This window comes from Archocentrus centrarchus, chromosome 19 (assembly GCF_007364275.1).
Source record: "Archocentrus centrarchus isolate MPI-CPG fArcCen1 chromosome 19, fArcCen1, whole genome shotgun sequence".
Taxonomy (NCBI): Eukaryota; Metazoa; Chordata; class Actinopteri; order Cichliformes; family Cichlidae; genus Archocentrus; species Archocentrus centrarchus.
In genome coordinates, this window is record NC_044364.1 from 18,954,840 (window position 1) to 18,972,585 (window position 17,746).

A 17,746-nucleotide genomic window follows, 5' to 3' on the forward strand; every position below is an offset into this window, starting at 1 on the left:
CTCTTCTATTTCCTGCCACAAAAAGCTCAAGAATTTTATCAAAAAGTCAAAAATCGATAAGGCCTTTTTAAAGGTTTTTTTTTTTTTAAAGCCAAAGAGAAATTGAAATGTTTGGTTTGAGTTTGCTCCGGTGTACCTTTCGACTGACTCCTCCATGATCCACGTAGCTTTTCAGCTTCTCCAAATAAGCAGATGGTGGATTCTTCACTTGAAAGCGCTCCTAAAGATGGAGAAAAGAAGCAAATAAGAACTGTAATCATGTTTGATTGCAGCGCTGCAGCCACGGGCAGAGCTCAGCCGGAGCTGCACGCAGGCAGTCTGATTACACCGCCTCTCTTATGCAAATGCATGAAATGATTCAAGCACCGTGCAGCAGCTACAGTCACACACACGGTTCAGCTGAAGCAGCTCCATTCATGGCCTTTAATTCAAGAAAAGAACCCGTCAGCTTGTTTATGTGTTAAAAGCTGAGCGAGAAGCTGTGTAACAGCGACAGGCTTCCTCTGTCACTCTCACATCAACGCACACAGGTTGTTATGGTCCATCCTGTAGTTACTATGGTGACATACAATATTGATGAGCTTTCTTGTGTGCGTGTATTTATATATGTGTGTGCGTGTTGCTTTCTTATGTTTGCTATTCAGCCGTCCTGCAAGACGTTATAATAGAGCCTCATTTATCAAACAAAACTTCTTGTATTACACCATCGCATTACATTTTACACCGTGCCTGCAGCCTGTAGCCTGGCAGCAGTGCGTGTCACAGAGAAAAATTACCCACAGGGCCTTTGGGTTTTGGATTGTGAGAGCTCTTTTGAGCATTTGCACCAAAAATGTAACAGCCTGGAAAGAAGTTTAAATCTCTGAGGCATGAACGACATCATCAGAGTTTGAAGCCTTGAAAGCTGGCGTCTGCGCTTGTGTTTGAGTTTGACTGGTTATCGAGTTGTCGTCTGATGTCTGTTTACACTTCAAGCCTATTAAAATGAACTGAACTACAGAGCAGGATTTAGAGCGGCGAGGGAACCTCATGTTTAAATGAGGGATGTCAGATTTTCAAAGGTGGACCACTCCTTACATCTCTATGAGAAGATGCCGCACTGCAGACACCTTATGTTTGAGAAAAGCGATCGGTTTGAAATAACTGCCTACTGACTAGTGCAGGGGTGGCCAACTCCAGGCCTCGAGAGCCGGTGTCCTGCAGGTTTTAGATGTGTTCCTGATCCAACACACCTGAATCACATATAGAAGTCATTAGCAGGAATCTGGAGAACTTGACTGCATACTGAGGAGGTAATTCAGCCATTTGATTCAGGTGTGTTGGATCAGGAACACATCTAAAACCTGCAGGACACCGGCTCTCGAGGCCTGGAGTTGGCCACCCCTGGACTAATGTATTCTAAAGTAGTGTGTCCACTCATGGAAAAGCCCACAGACCTCAGGTAGGTAGTAGGACGGTCTGAGGCAGTCTTTCCCTGATGAGCATTAATAAGAATTTATACATCTTAAATGGTCCTAAATCAGAGCAGCTTCTGCTTGTAGACCTTTTTTGTTTATTTGTTCAGTACTTGTTCTCTGACCATTAAAGGCCACTGGGGCTACAGCAGAGAGAATAAAACTAAAACTGTAATTGTATGAGGGTCCAGCCCATGTCCTATACAATACTGATATTGACCTACACAGTCAGCATTCATATAGTCCTTTTTAGTCTTTTTGTCATTTATTTCTTATCTGTTTGGGGGAAATAACTGCCAGTGATATGTAAAGTAACCCCCCTAAAACATGAAAAAAAAAAACATTTTAAGTTAATATAATTAAGCACAATAAAAATGAAGCAAATAAAGGCCATTAAAAAAAATTGCAGAAAAAAATTCTAAATCTACCTGGTCACAAATCAGCTCCCACTTCTTCTCGTTGTCATACTGGTTGAGGATCTTCACCTTGTCTGGAGGAAGATTCATCGTGTTCTGGAAGCAGAAACAGATGTTAAAAAGGTGAATCTGTGTATTGGATGCAGAATTATAATCATTCTGATTACTTCCAAGTCCGTCTGAAATCACAAACGTCACCCATTTTGTCAGTCAAATGTTAATGTGTGTTTTAGGAAAAAGGTGTGTCCCACATTGAAGTTTGTGATTCTAAAAGATGCTAATCAACTAAATTATGATGGTGAAGCTGGTAAATGTTACTCAACACAGGCTGTTCATAGTTTCAGCATATTAACATGATGCTACATTTAAAAGTGCACACTCAGACCAACAAAAACCAACAACACTATTCCAAGTTTTTTTAATGTAAATGTGCCAGTTTTCCTCATAAATCTATGACTTTAAACTCAAATCCTGAGTTATTATCGTAGGATTTTTACTCCCATTCCTCCCTCAAGTCATTCTCAGAGATAAATTTATGGGACAAACTGTCAGAAATGTGTTTGTTTCTTTGTGTGGGTTTTGTTTTGCTTTTCTAAAGAGACCAAATAATGATATTTTGTGAGGTTGGACCAAGCTCATCACACACAAAGACACTGCAGCTGTACATTATATCTGCAGTAGATAACGTAATAGCCTTCAGCCTACTTTGCAATCAGATTTATCAATAAGGAGGCACTGAAGGCCAGAATCAATGCACCGTCAGAAGGATCAGGACTTTGAAAAGGCAGCCATGTAACTGGCTCACACTGAGTTGGGTGTTGCCTTCAGGGCTGAAAAAATTAATCACTGACATGCCAAAAACTGCGGTTCCTCCGGTGGCCACTTGGAGCTGTGAGTCTGTGTGAGAATGTGGAGACTTTAGATGCACCCATTTACATTTTAAAGGCTTAACACAGGCTATTGTAATCAATCACTGGCTCCTGGGCTTCATCTGCAATAGCTGGAGTCACTAAGCTGAACCTGTTGGTGCACTTTAATGAAATGATTTGATTAATACTGCGGCTTGCTGTGTAGAAACAGACCATCCAGGAAGCTTGTGATTCAGTTTTGCTGAGCCAAATTCTAGTATTTCATTAATCTGTTACTTAGCACTAAATAACAGGAATCTGTGTCCCCGCGTTGCTATTGTGCAGGTACTGGATGCCGTTTGCTGGCAGTGCTTGCTAGCATTTGCTTTGAAACCAGCGGATGATGTCATGGAGGCTACTTCCATCGTTTCTACACAGTCGATTGGCCCAGTCCACAGTAACCTATATAATCATTGATCTCGTTGTGCTCTGAATTATTTACAGACGCATTCTGTGCCTAGAAACAGTCATGTTAACGTCTGACTATGGAGAAACAATATGACCACAAACACTGTCTCTCCTCAGGGCCCCTGAAAACATTTTCAATAATTAAAGACTTTGCTACAAGCCCTGTTATAAGCCTGGCAGTGAGTCACTCTGAGAGTCAGAGGTCTTTGGCATTATCAGCTGTTTGTTGTCGTGTTACACTGCAGCATCATGCTCACATTACTCACGTATAACCTACATTTCAAAGGAGGATTTGAGGTCACAATTGGTTCTGAAGAGCATCAGCTGATCCTGCACTTTGATAAAAAGCAAGCCAGCAAACTGCTCGTCCTGAACTCCTGTCAGCCGTTTGAAAGAGCAGTCAGACTTGCTTGTGTTTATGGTAACTGACATCAAATTATAAAGGCTTCTGAGAAAAAGACAGAAAGGATAAGAGAGTGTCACCGCACTCCTTCCTTTTTCAAAACTGAAAGCATGGGTGGTGTCCCACATAACAAAGACAGACACATGAGCTGCAATAATTATAACCCAGACGTGTGAAACATGATACTCCCACTCAAGGATGACACAAAGCTACTCATATCTAATCTGACATCCTGAGACACTCATGCCTCATCACCCAAGTCAGTGACAGAACAACAGCTGATCATCAGCTGAAACACAGCACCAACAAACACATTCAGACCATTGTATCTATTAAATGTAAGTCATAGGTTTTTGTTCGTCCAGAGGCCTCTACTTCTGCGACCAGGCGCACTAATCTGAGGAATGGGGTCAGTAGATCAATGCTGGACCTAAATCTGATAAATCAAGCCTGATGAATGAAGTGATAGATCAATAGCTGGTTACATGTGGCCGGATGGAAACCAATAAAAAACGCTGGTGTTTTCCAGGGACCCCTTTAAAACACAACATCAGCAGTCAACAACAAAACTGTGGTGTAGTAACATCACACTGAGGATGTGTCACCCATCTGACCCAAAAACACAGAAGCGGTGTCGTTCTCAGAGCTGAAATCATAGCGTCTTCTTTGCCTTTTAGCAGAGAAGTCGCTCCTGATGTAATCGACCACATCTGATGAACCAGTCCCAAATGCCTGACTTGATTCTAGTCAGACTGAGACCACAATCCCAGCCCTGCTTACTAAATCCTGAAAAAGAAATTCCTGGCTTTTTCCTTCTCATCCTAGACTGATACGCATACTAGACTGGCTTTGTTGTATTTTGTTCTCTGCCATCGTGCAATGACCCGAATCCTTGTGGGTGGCTAACTGCATGGTTAAAAAAAAAAATCAAGCAGGTGTAAAAACTGCAGTTCCTCTATTGGCCACTATACTGCAAACTACTGGATGTTTCTGTTGTTAGTCATCTACTTGGATATTAGTCAGGTGTAGAGTGAGGGGAGTGGCCACTTTCAGATGTGTCAACACAAGCCATTGTGTTTGAGGTGTTGGTGCTTTGTGGAGCATTTTAATATGAATTATGGTGTCAGAGGTGGCAAAAGTACTCACATTCTGTACTTAATTAGAAGTACAAGTACTTGTGTTAAAAACTACTCTGGTAAAAGTTGAAGTACTGGTTCAACTTCTTTATTCAAGTAAAAGTAAAAAAAAGTACAGGCTCTGAAATGTACTCACAGTAAGAAAGTAAAAGTAGTTCTTTGGAGGATGTTTCTACCTGCTATTTTTCTGTAAAGCTAAATGAACCTCATTATATATTATTGTAATAATATAAAATAATATTAAATGAGAACACAAACATTATTCCGATCTAAATTTGAATTCTATTGAATGCACTCAGCTTGAATCTGTTATGTAGGACACAAACGGTGAAAGGGAATTTAAACACACTCTATTCTCTGTGTCCTCCATAGCAGAGGGTGACTGTGCCTCCACCTAAACACCAACATGAGGATACTCAGGGGTTACAGTGGGATTCAGAAGGTGGAGGAACCCTAAATTCAGCTGTAGTGGTTCTGCATGGGGAGAAGAATCACAACTTTCTATTGTGAGCTGCAGTAAATGATGTTGGTGTGCAGGCTGTGATCAGCTGACCTGCTGCTGCTGCTCTCTCCTTCCTCTCCTCTGATGGTGGTGAATTACACTAACAAATGATGCAAGAAGTATGTTCTTCACAGAGGTGGGAAGTAACAAAGTACAAATACTTCATATCTGTACTTAAATAGAATTTTCTGGCATCTGTAATTTACTTGGTTATTTATTTTTCTGTCTACTTTTTACTTTTGCTCTCCACAGTTTCACACACATATCTGTACTTTCTACTCCTCACATTTCCAAAACAGACTCATTATTGTAGGTTTAACATCTGAGGGAAGCTTTAATTTCCCATCACTGCCTTCAAACATCAAACCAATCTGCGTCTAAATGGAGGAACAACAACACATAAAAGGCAATCCTGTTGGTGTATCCATGGAAGGAAGAGGACAGGAGAGGAAGCAGAGAGGTTAGACTTAAAGGGAAGGACTGCTCAGGGACCTCTGATAAACTGGCAATGTCCTCATTTTTTTTTTAAATCAGATATTTTATATGATGTGAAGTTGTTGTTGTTTTTCATATTGTGAAATGTCCTACAGAACAAACTGAGGTACGCTAACTTTGTGGTGTTCAAATACTAGTCAGCATAAACAGGTCAGTTTGCTGTACTGTGGCGAGTTTACAGTAACTGTGTTGGGTGGTGCAGAGCAGCTGTGGTGTTCATGGTCAGAGTTACAGGTTACATCAGTGCAGCAGAGATGAATTTGAATTTAAATAAATCTGTTTTATTTCATTAGTATGTTCCTCAGCACTAATTAGCTGATGCACGTGCGCTCCATTTCAGTATTTCTATGTTGTGTTTCTTAAGCAAAGGGATAATATCTTCCAACTCTGACTGTGGTAAACATGAGTTTTAGACTTTTGATGACATTGATCCAGATTCTGATCAGTTTATTGTAAAGATACAAAAACCAGCAGAAGCTACTGCAAATGCACCCATTTGCACTTGCACACACACATGCATGAAAAGCAATAGAGAAGAAGTGAGGTTTCAGGCAGAATTTTCCAGTTCTGGCCTCCAAATGTTTTGATTTTGATGTAGTAAAGTAACAATATTCCCACAAAAATACTAACCTAGGTCCTCATTATTCACACAGGTGCTGTTTCAACCATGAAAAATTTTTAAATCTTTAACGGCAACAAAAGATTTTTTGCTCGCAGCTAATAATATAAACAGGCAGTCTACGATGCTCAACATGGACCTAGGCAAAGCTATAAAAATACTTTACATAAGTGAGACATTGTAACTACACCTAGTACAGAAATCATCTGATAGTGCAGAAAGATAATGAGAGGCATATCATGATGATATAAACAGACGTGCTGTCTAATGTTTTTTTCCAGGAGGAAGCAGCCTTACAGTCACATTCAGACCCTGGAGATCAAAATTCCTCTTTCCATAAACAGCGACACAGATGGGATGAACTTTTTTCCAAGCAACATAAACCAAAAATAATTTATACAAATTACAATGATTTTTTAGATATTTGTTGATCTGATATTTTTAATTCTTGGTTATATTTGACCTTTAAATAGCAGAAAACAAATGATTAAACGATTAAGATTAAAAATTGGTGACTTTTCTCTGTTGATCTGTTACATTTTTAACCTGTTTTTTGCAGTTTAAACAAACTTTATTTTTTATGTATTTGTTTTTGTAACTCTAATAATTATTTTCCTTTGTCAGCTCTTGTCATTATCTGTCCTTGCTTGTGATGATGCAGATTGTGTTCATCTAAATAGATTTTGTTTCGTCTCCTGTTAGCAGGATGAATCTGACTTTGGCCTTTTAATGTGATTTGGTAATAAATATAAATGCAACAATATAAAAAGATAATCTTGTTAATAACCAGAAACAGCCCAGCTGGCAGTCTGCACAGCTTGTTTGCCAAAAGACTAGAAAGTCTCTTAATTTTATTTTCACTGAGTATGTTCACCTGCACAAACAATGCAATATTCAATCTAATTGGATAATCATGTCCCCGGTGCATCGTTAACGGCCCGATCCTCTCTAACATCACTGGGTCAGCAGGGAGTTGTGTTTGTGACAGTAATGTGAAGCACAACCTGTGAGGGACTGCAGTCATCAGGCTTCACATGTTAATGAGTTTAATTTTCATCTCAAGCTTGCTGCTGGCTGCATGCCCTCTACATCTCATTTTTATTTCTTAAGACATGTTAAGTGTGAAGGCATGTGGCTATCTCCATGGCAACCTGCACCAAAGCTGCCTCAGTACTTTGTAGGCTCACGAATCCCTCCAGCCATGGTTTAAAATTAAGTGCCTTTAAAAAATAAAATCAGTGACCTTTACACCTGCCACTACACCACAAGAGAATTCAAGACTCTGAGGCTTAAAGTGGTAGCAGAGATGGAGGGTAGGGTGCCCTGCAGGCAGAAGAAAGCTAAATGATGCATGATGATGACTTCCTATTTTTATCCTGACTATGCACTTTTCAGTCAACCACCTGTTGCAGTATTATTTGATATTATTTGCACTGGTTGTCTCTTTATGATTTGTTCACAGTTGCTAAATGTCAGGATGTTTGAAAAAAACAATTACATTTGAGACAAGATATATACACTGTTGTAACTACACTTTGTGGAGAAATGCTAATTTAATAAATATTGTCTTTGGAGGCATGTGCCTCGGTGCAGCGGCACATTTCCCTCCAACTGTTATTTCTTTTTATCGTCTTTATTAGCCCGTTCTCTCTCCCTCATTTATTCTTTGTGTTAATTGTTTTGATTGTGTTGATAGTTTTATGTGGAGTTCACCTGCCTCACATGAACCCAGAGGAGGCAAAGTGCTCTGTCTCTCCTCCATCATTGCACGTTTGGGAGCGGTCCTGTTTCATTAGTTTAGTTTATTAAACTCATTTTAGAGGAAAATCATACTGCTTTTTAAATATTTTTTTTGTATTATAAGAACTGCAGCAACTATATGGCACCCTGTATGCTGCATTCCTCTGAGCCATGAATTTAGAGATCGTAACATTTTTGGGGGCTTGTCCAGGATTGGTTGGATTGGATTCAGGACCACTTCCATCCAAAGCACGGCTCATACCCACCCAGAAATTTTAAATTATTGTAAATTAATTGTTAGTGGAAGAAAATGGATGAAAATGGATGTGATGGATGGATTGTTACATGGTGGAAAGGTCACTAGTCTGTCGCAGGGTTAAAAAAGAAAGTCAGGTAACCATTCACACTCACATTCAGAGCTATGGACAATTTAGAATCACCAATTAACCTAACCCCTAACTAACTGCATGTCTTTTGACTGTGGGAGGAAGATTCAAACCCAGGACCTTCTTGCCATGAGACAACAGTGTTAACCACATTGCCACCATGCTGCCCTGTAAACAAACAAAATCACGATCAAAATTATTTTAGTCAATATGTCATGGTCCTGGGCTGGTGGCCCAGTGTTTTATGTGCCTTTTGTGCAGTTCTGTTTTTGCTGTAGTTTCTGTTTTTATTTCTTGGTTTTTCTAACTGTTTAGGTTCTCAGTTTGTTGTACTTTTGTATTTCAGCTTTGAGTTTAGTTGCTTTTCATTCTGTTTTCCTGGGTCCTTGTCTTCCTGTGTCTCTGTGTTTGCTCCTCCCTGTGTTCTTTTCTTTCCTGTGTCTTGACCCCGTTTAGTCTTTAGTTCCCTTCGAGTTGTTTCTTTGCGTGTGTGGTGTTTAGGTGCCCTCTCCCGTAGCTTTAGAGTTTAGTCTCCCTCCCTTGTGTTGGGGTGTCTCTTGTGTCTGTTATTCCCCATGTTCTGTTTAGTCTGCCTGTGTCATGGTTGGTCACTTCCTGTTTTATTTTGACAGTCTTGTGTTCCCTGTACTTTGTGTTTAGTTTTGCGTCCTCTGTGTTATTAGTTTCATTTGTTTCACCTGTTGTTTCCACTTGCCCTGATTACCAAGTGTGTGTATTTAAGCCCTCAGGTTTTCTCTGTTCTTTGTTGTCTGTGTTTTTCCCTCTTAGCTGTGCGTTCCCCAGTTTAGTGCTTTGTTTTCACCTTTTCTCCCAGGCTTGGGTTTTTGCCTTTTGTGTAGCCTTGGTTGAGATTCTGGTTTTTGTATTTTGTGTTTTTGTTCCTTTGTGCCTTCAGCAAATAAATGCTGATTTGAGTTTAGTTTTGTCTCCATTTGGGTCCATCCCTTTCTGCCACACAGCCATACATGACACAATATTGAGATCATGATTATACAGCAAGACACTGCACCAAAAACCAGAAGAGTTATTCAACTTTATAAAAAAGAAAGTTGTCTTTAACTGAGTGGATTTCCCTGTGCTTTCATTAGAATAGAATAGAAAAAATAGATAAATAAATGTAATAGAATTAAAGCTCACAGCGTGGGAGTGCCTGAATTCATACTTCTACAGAGGGGCAAAGGGCAAAAATAGAGGAAAAAGATGTGCTGAAAGGTGAAACGAGAACATTACTGCAAGATGATATGACACTTGATTATCTTGTTTTAATAATGGTTTGAAGGAGAAAGTGTACTCTTATTTGAAATTGGATTAATTACACAAAAATGCAACTTACTCTAAAAAAACCTCACCAGAAGGCAGGAAATGAAATGTCTGAGAATCGAAATGAGTTAGAGCTGAACCCTCAGACCCTCCAATTAATGCCCCCCCAACACCAGAAAGAAACCTAAACATATAATTTCTAGTCCTGCAAAAAAGTGAAGACCATCTAAAAAAAAAAAAGAGACTTCCTTGTTTTTTTTTCTCAACTTTGTGCATCAGTCTGTAAGTACAGTACACAAATCTGCAGATGTACATTTACAATTCCACCCACTTGCTGCACTCCCTGTTGGGAAATATGCAAAGTGTTATGTAAAACACTGAAGGCAAAAGTGCTCCCTGTAAACTTGGACGTGACTGAAGCCTTTGTGCAGTCACTTTATCAGAGTCACTCTCTGCTGCATGTTCACTGCAGGTTTCTGCTGCTTTAGCATCGATTCTTTCATTTCAGCCTCACTTCAAAGCATCACAATGTGAGTAAAGCGTCGATAAATGCTGACTCACAAACAAACCTGCTGGCTTATTTTACACACAAATACTTGGTGATTACATGCAAATGCACACGTGTGGCTGCACACACACAAAGCATTATCCACCTCCCATCCCCAAGCCCTCTGACACACTCTCTGCTTGTTCTTCTGAGGCGCTGCAGACACAAACTAGCAGCAGTTTGCGCACAAACAAGCAGCAACTGGTTTGTATGCAGACAGAGTATCTTCACCACTAAGCACAGGAGATTTGATTTGTTATGCACACTCAGCACAAGACATAAAGGTGGGAGAGATAATCTGTATTTGGAAGGACAGAGAGATGATTTAGCAAAAAGGCAGGGAGAGTGGGGACACCTGAGCATTCATACAGTGCTGCAGTAGCTGGCACACTTGCCGCTGGCACATTAATTCATTGCAGTAGGCATCCCACGACCCCACTGTATCTTACACACAAATCCTTCCACTGCAACGTTGGCTGAGTTTACTCTGACACAGTAATGCTATTCAAATGAAAGCAGAGACGCAGACTGTAGTTTAGGTTTAGATAGGGATATTCAAATCCTAAAAAAAATGGTTTGTGATTCAACGTGACTTTTTGATAACTGGAGGGTTTACAAAAGTGAAAGTGAAATCATAGCTACGCATAAAGTGGCAAAAAGTTGCTGTTCAGTGTTTTAGTAAAGAGCTGAGTTATCAATATAGACTGTACATGAAAGATATAAGGACAACATGTCACCACCCGCTGGCCAATTTGGACTCTCCTGTCTTCAGAAGTGACTGTGTTTGTTGTCGCTTCGTTATTAAGTTGCACAGTTGCTTCATACAAACATGGATGCCTGCTAATTAGAGCTAACAGATGAACAAAATACCAGCATTTTACTCCAAAAGGTGCCCACACTACAAGCACAGCTGAGAATTGATGTTCAGTGATAAACTTTAAATGGAGGAGCTGCAGCTGTTTGGTTGAGCATTTTAACATATCAGTCTCTGGGGGGTGAAGATATCTATTAGCAGAAATCGGTGGGCTCTTGTATTCGAGCTGAAGATACAGTTTAAGTTCCAGATCAAGACATTCAGCTTTTTAAAAAATGTTTTGTGACATATGAAGTGTCAAAAAAAAAGGTTGTATGAAAGTACTCAGATCATGCAGGCTAAACTGGGTAGTTCGTAGAGAGGTTTACAGTAATACATTATGTTGAACTAGTGCAGCATTAACTGTGCTGTTCACGGTCAGTGTTAAGTTACATCAAGCTTTATACTCTCTAGAGTTTGGAGCCTTGACAGCTCATGAATTAATTGGCTAAATCCACAAAGAGTTGTTAATCTCAGAGCAGCAGCAGCTCAGGTCAGCTGATCACAGCTTGTACACAAAGAAAACAAATCTACTGGCACTGCTACTCCGGCTCTTCAGTTTTCCTGCTTGCCAGATCCGACTTTGACCCCTTGGCATCACCCATTAGTCACATTTTGAAGCTTGGGATTTTGCACTTCGGCCACAATTTCTGGAAGCATTGCTGAAACTGCACTTACAGCTCTGCTCTGAGCTGTTGTTAAACTCTGACATCACAGGAAAATTTAGGGTCAGTTAATCGGACTCTCGGGGCTGCGGTTCATGTGATCCTGCTGAGGGAATTTCATCCCATCTGTCCACTAAATATCAAATAAATCAGCTGAAGTGTTTTGGAGATATCTCACTGAAGGAAAATAAAGCATTAGCTTCTTAGCAGAGGTAATTACAACTCCGTCTCTCACAGGCAGCATTTCCTGCTCGCACACATTGATTGAAGTGCTTCACTTGGAAGGGAGTGGCATTTATCAGGGTGTTAACTGATTGCCTGCCACTTTTAGGAGCCGGTTCTCTAAGTATGCTCACTGACAGCACACCTGGGGCCTGTTACATTTCAGACTATCAGCTCATCATTGCACAACCCATCACTGTGATAAGACTGAGAGAAATGAGAAATGCGGTTAATCATAGAGGAAGCTGTCCGACCACATACTGATCATAGCTGCTGTTTCTCCTTTGCTTTGAACACGTCACTGTGTAGGCATGTTTAGCCATTGCCATTCCTCATATTGTTATTAGAGGTAATACGCAGCAGCTCAGTGATGAATGACGTTACAGTCCAGGAACACTTTGGAGACTTTTGTCATTCTGACTCTCACTGAGTCAAGAAAACAGGCAAGAATTTCCATGAAAACACAGGATGCTGCTGAAAGTGAAGAAAATGACCTTCAAACTATAAAGACCGAAAATGTTTGCACACCACAACAACAGCCTTCCCTCTACTGGTTTCCACTAAACTAGAATTTAGTCCAGTTCAAGCTGAGGAGCATTAGTGAGGCCCGGGTACGAGGCTGAGCTCCCCAGGAGCCAACGTGGAAGTGATGTTACCAGTAGAGGTGTCAGAGATTTGCACTTTTCATCAGCTTTATTTTCATTTTAGCTTCAGCTAGTTTAGATTCTTAGTTTCTTTTCAGTTTTCAGAAAACACTCTGACATTCAGTAAGTGTCGGCTCGCTTTTCTCAAACTCTAGTCTTGGTTAAAAAAAAAAAAAATCCTTGTTTTAGACTTTCTAGTAATGAGAATTTGTGTTCAAGAATGGTTTTTATATTTTCTTTTTATTGATTTGAATAAAAAAAAAAAACAATTCTTGATACAGAGAGAAACCTCGAGGAAAAAAAGCACACTGAGTGGAGGACTCACACTCCCTGCAGTGTCTCATCATCTGAACGAGCTGAGACTTTTCAGTGTTGACATCAGGAGGCAGGTTAAGTTTGTTAAGTTCACCACGCAACAACACTCAGTAGACTGAAAATCGCTGTATTAAGAAACCTTTAATTGTTTCATTGCAATGATCGGATTGATATTCCTTGTGTTGTCTGATTGTACCTCTACTGTACATGGAAACAGTCTCAACACCCGCCTGCTCACAGTCCAGTTTTTGCCAGTTTTGACCGGGGAGATAACACTGCTGTGTTTGCTCATTCTAGTCTCTGTTGTTTGATTTTAGTTGACTTTAATATCCCAAAATGATTGTGTTTTCACTGACTTTGTGTTGAGTTGTGTGCTAATTCTAAAATGAGCTACTCAAAGAAAGATCACCTGCATGTCCTCCTCACTACTAGGATAATAGTTTAAGTGGACATGTGGGCAGGTCAGAAGCTTAGTGTGAACTACTCTAACTAACGTAGGAGCAAAGCAGTGAACTGTTTTCTGCAGGGACTAAATAAGTGAAGCACAACCAGAACACAGACTTTGCTGTTGGGGTGTCTAAGAGTTGGGAATCAGTAACTCGGAGCTTCTGTGAAGCCAAATCCACCACAGGAAAACCATCTATGATCCAAAATACCACATTAATCTAAAAAAAAGGCAATATATTTATTCTACATTATTTTATCACGTGTATCCATTTAATATCATAGTGTAATTAGATTTTAGGCCTGTGTCTACTGAATTAATATCCCTCTTATTCATTTTCGCTTACTGCGCTCCTTTCTCTGCTTTGAGCTTTTCTACTTTACACTCATTCCTTTGATAAGCGCCCCCTACAGGAATTAGTCAAGGTAGGTGATGCAGGATATCGCCTTATTGTCATTATACCTTTCCCCATGCCTAGGGGTGTCCTCATACTTTTGGCAACTCACTGATCTTCTTGAATTGGTAAAACTATGAAATATTGGATTGGTTTATACGCGCTCAGCTGTTTGTAAGCTGAGATAGAAAAGGAAAGAATAGAGGTATATTTTGCTAAGTTGTAAACAGATCTGACTCCCTTGTGTCGTTCTCTCTCCAACAGAGAGCAGCGAGCCTAAAGCTGCAGTAAGCCTGAGTATAAAGGAGCTCTTATGTATCTTTCCACAGTGGCATTGTGTACCTGGCACAACGATAAGCTTGTCCTCAGGACGTGCACATTTCCAACATATTCCAAATTCTTTGTCTTTCTATTGTTGCACTCTTGTTTATCATACTTGCAGCAGAGTCATGCACTTACTGACTCACCAGCACGACACTGAAGCGCTCCTCCAGCTCTTCTTCAGGTGGCATCGGGAGTTTGACCCCGGCTGTTGGTTTCTGGGGTCCCGTGGACCCCGGGCCGGATGTCTTGCTCTCCTTTCCCTGAGAAACCTCGAGACTTCCTGCTGCATTCCCCATGACTGTCAGTCCAATAGATCCAAAAAACACACATATACACAAAGACTCACAAGCAGTCAGTGCCAGATGCTTATAAATTAAAAGATGAGGGACTATCCAGTCATCCAAAGTTAAGTTCTGTGTAACTTGTGACCTTCCATTATCACCACAACTCTTCTGTGCTGGTTTACATTCATGACTTTTCAGTTTTCTCTGACAAACAGAAGAATGAAATCCACCCCAGCCTCAGAATGTCAGGTCAGACCTGGCTCAGATCCCTGTGCATTATGAAACCCTAGAAAGAGGGAAGGGGATATCCTGACAGGGACGGACAGACTGACAGCTGAGCGAGTGACAGAGGCAAAGGCGGAAGAGCCCGAGGCAACTGTCTGGGAGGAGGCTGCAATAAAAAAAAAAAAAAGAAAATCAGCAGAAGAATCTAAAAAACAAAATAAAGGTAGCACTTCTATCTGGAGGAAACTCAGGAGGAAATTACTCCCAAAGCTGCTGCAGGTAAACACACTCAGCTGGGGATGCAGGTGATCTGTGGAGGGTCTTCATCTGCTGCTGGATGCTGGCATCAGCGGGCCTCTGAACTCCATATCCAGAGTTAAAGAAGAAAAAAAAAAGAGAGAGATGAAAGAAAAGGAGGGAAAGGCAGAGATCCAGCAGGCAGCGACTCTGTCTGTCCGACAGGAGAGACTGAAGGCAGCACTGGCATTCATTCTAACAGCACAGAGCACTCTGGGTCCTAATGCCTCCATGTTCACCTGATGTTAGCAACCTTCACGGCAGGTGTGTCAAACTCATCTTATTTCATGGCTCACATGCAGCCCATCTAAGCTCACACCAGCAGAACCACAGAATAACACAGAATGTGAAGAAGTACATCCTGAAAACCACATTTTCACATTTAATGAGCCACTCATTTACAAAAAGATGATGAACCACTAATGTCTAACTAACGCTAATGTCTTAGAAAAAAATAAGATGAACTGTATTTTATCCAAAAGTTGGGAAATTCCTGTGCTACAGCCAAAATATTAAATATTTATACCATTACAGCTTTTCCTGGCGTAGACTCATCTTGTGTTAGGTGTGGGCACAGCCCTGCTGATCTCAGTCATATGTTCTGGCTTTGCCCCAGGCTCCTCCCCTTTTGGGAGTCAATCTTTAGGACGATTACATTTATATGCAAGAGGAATATTGATCGAAGTGCACTAACTGCCTTATTTGGGGTTGTCCCTCCGACAACACCAATAACAACGCAGCAGGCCAATGCCACAGCATTTGTTACACTACTTGCAAGACGCCTAATATTGGTCAATTGGAAGAGAGCTGCTCCTCCGTCTCATAAGCAATGGATAGAAGATGTTCTGTTCCATCTGAAGCTTGAGCATCTGAAACATACAGTTAACGACTCAATTCAACAATACAACATCACCTGGCAGCCATTTCTTTTGTATTTTGAGACAAAGATCTCCTGAGCATGTAGCCCTCCCACCTGCCCTCCCCTCCATATCCTCCTCCTCCCTCCTCCCTTCCCCTACTTCCTGTTACATATATGATGTCAGCACCTGTTGTCATTTTGTTTTTGTTTCATTGTTGTTATTACATGTTTAAAACAAATAAAAAGATTTGAATAATAATAATACCATTACAGCTTAAACAAGAAATATAAAAACAAATCATTTCTCATTAAGATCAAAACAACACAAGAAAATGGACCTTAATTAAAAATAAATGAAGTAAAAAGTGAAATAAATTATATCAGAAGGAGCTCAACATGTAAACATCTAATGAATCTACAATAAAAATAGCAAAAAACTATTTTTTTTTAAATAAAGATATTATGTAACAGGGTGTATATAATACACTACTGCACTAGAATCTATTTAACACACAACAAGCATAAAAGTAAGAATTCAAATGTAAAAAAACAAGTAAAAAAGTGAAATCAGGAAGTGTGCAGTAAAATATGGAATCTAAAAACCCAAATATAAAAATAAAAAAAATAATAAAAATGGCTGACAGATGTAATTTTTTCAGTACTGTTTCATAATTTCCATATTGATTCTTTTTGTTTGGTTTAAAAAGGCGTTTCATTGACCATTTCCCCATTGTTTCTTATTTTTTCTGCCTCTAAGAATATTTCTGATATGCAGAAGCTTCAGTCCGTCTCGCCTGACGCTCCGAACTTTGTGCTGCAGGACTTTGACCATGTTTCTCTTAAAAAGGCATTTCCTAACTTTGCCTGATGTGTTTCATGTCCCATCAGGCGGGATCAGACTCTCGACCTGCGTTATGTGGCATACAAATGCTTTTCTACCTCACCTGGAGACCTCAACTGTGTCCACCTTCCAGCCTGATACAGATCAGTCCTGAGGAGGGAAAAGAATCAGGAGATGAACCCTTTGGAGGGTTTTGATTCCGACTCTGAAATAGCAAAAGCTCTGAATTGTTTTTATTCTCGATTTGATGTACAGAGACAGGAAGTAAGTCATAAGCTTAAAGCTGGATATTGAATGCAAAGACAAACAGGAGTCAGGGACCAGATAAGATCTGTGGTCGAACAACTGCGCCCAGTATTTTATTCTATTTTTAACAAGTCTTTACAGACTCAGCACGTCCCAAAATGTTGGAAGGATGCTGAAGTCCTCCCTGTTCCAAAGAGCAACTGTCCAAAAACCTCGAATGATTTCAGACCCATTGCACCGACATCCATTGTGATGAAATCATTTGAAACATTGATGAAGTCTTAAATCTTAAAGAAGACCGTGTAAGAGCTGGATCTTCTGCAGTTTGTCATGGACCACACCGAGGAGCTGAGGGAAACGAGGACACACTCTTAACCCAAATTAGTTGAGTTTACTAGAAAATCGCGTGGAAACTCGTTGCCTTAAACCATTCTAGTTTTTACACAAAGATGAAACTAAATATGTTTAGTAGTCTTTACTAAAATTGATTACCTCATATAAATTTCTTCCCATTTATGTGAGCTAATCAATTTTAGTAAATACTACTAAACATGTTTGATACATTGTACTAAGGTTCTAAGTTAACACAACTAAACATGTTTAGTAGTCTTAACTAAAATTGATTACCTCATATAAATTTCTTCCTATTTATGTGAGCTAATCAATTTTAGTAAATACTACTGAACATGTTTGATACATTGCACTAAGGTTCTAAGTTAACACAACTAAACATGTTTAGTTTCATCTTTGTGTAAAAACTAGAATGGTTTAAGGCAACGAGTTTCCACGCGATTTTCTAGTAAACTCAACTAATTTGGATTAAGAGTGAAAATTACT

At 40.0% G+C, this 17,746-nt stretch overlaps 1 protein-coding gene across 2 annotated transcripts in view; it reads right to left on the bottom strand.

Annotated features, from left to right (window-relative positions):
* Positions 1–14,998, bottom strand: part of fmnl1b (formin-like 1b) — a 38,274-nt gene extending 23,276 nt beyond the window's left edge. Inside the window, exons 1-3 of one of the 2 annotated variants that reach the window (XM_030754730.1) lie at positions 14,301–14,997; positions 1,883–1,966; positions 137–220 (exon numbers count right to left, since the gene is read on the bottom strand). In XM_030754730.1, coding sequence (XP_030610590.1) covers positions 137–220; positions 1,883–1,966; positions 14,301–14,453 — 321 coding nt within the window. In that variant the 5' untranslated portion in view covers positions 14,454–14,997. Of the gene's footprint in view, positions 1–136; positions 221–1,882; positions 1,967–14,300 lie in introns of both variants that reach the window. The other variant, XM_030754731.1, reaches the window with a different exon arrangement.
* Between the last annotated feature and the right edge of the window lie 2,748 nt (positions 14,999–17,746).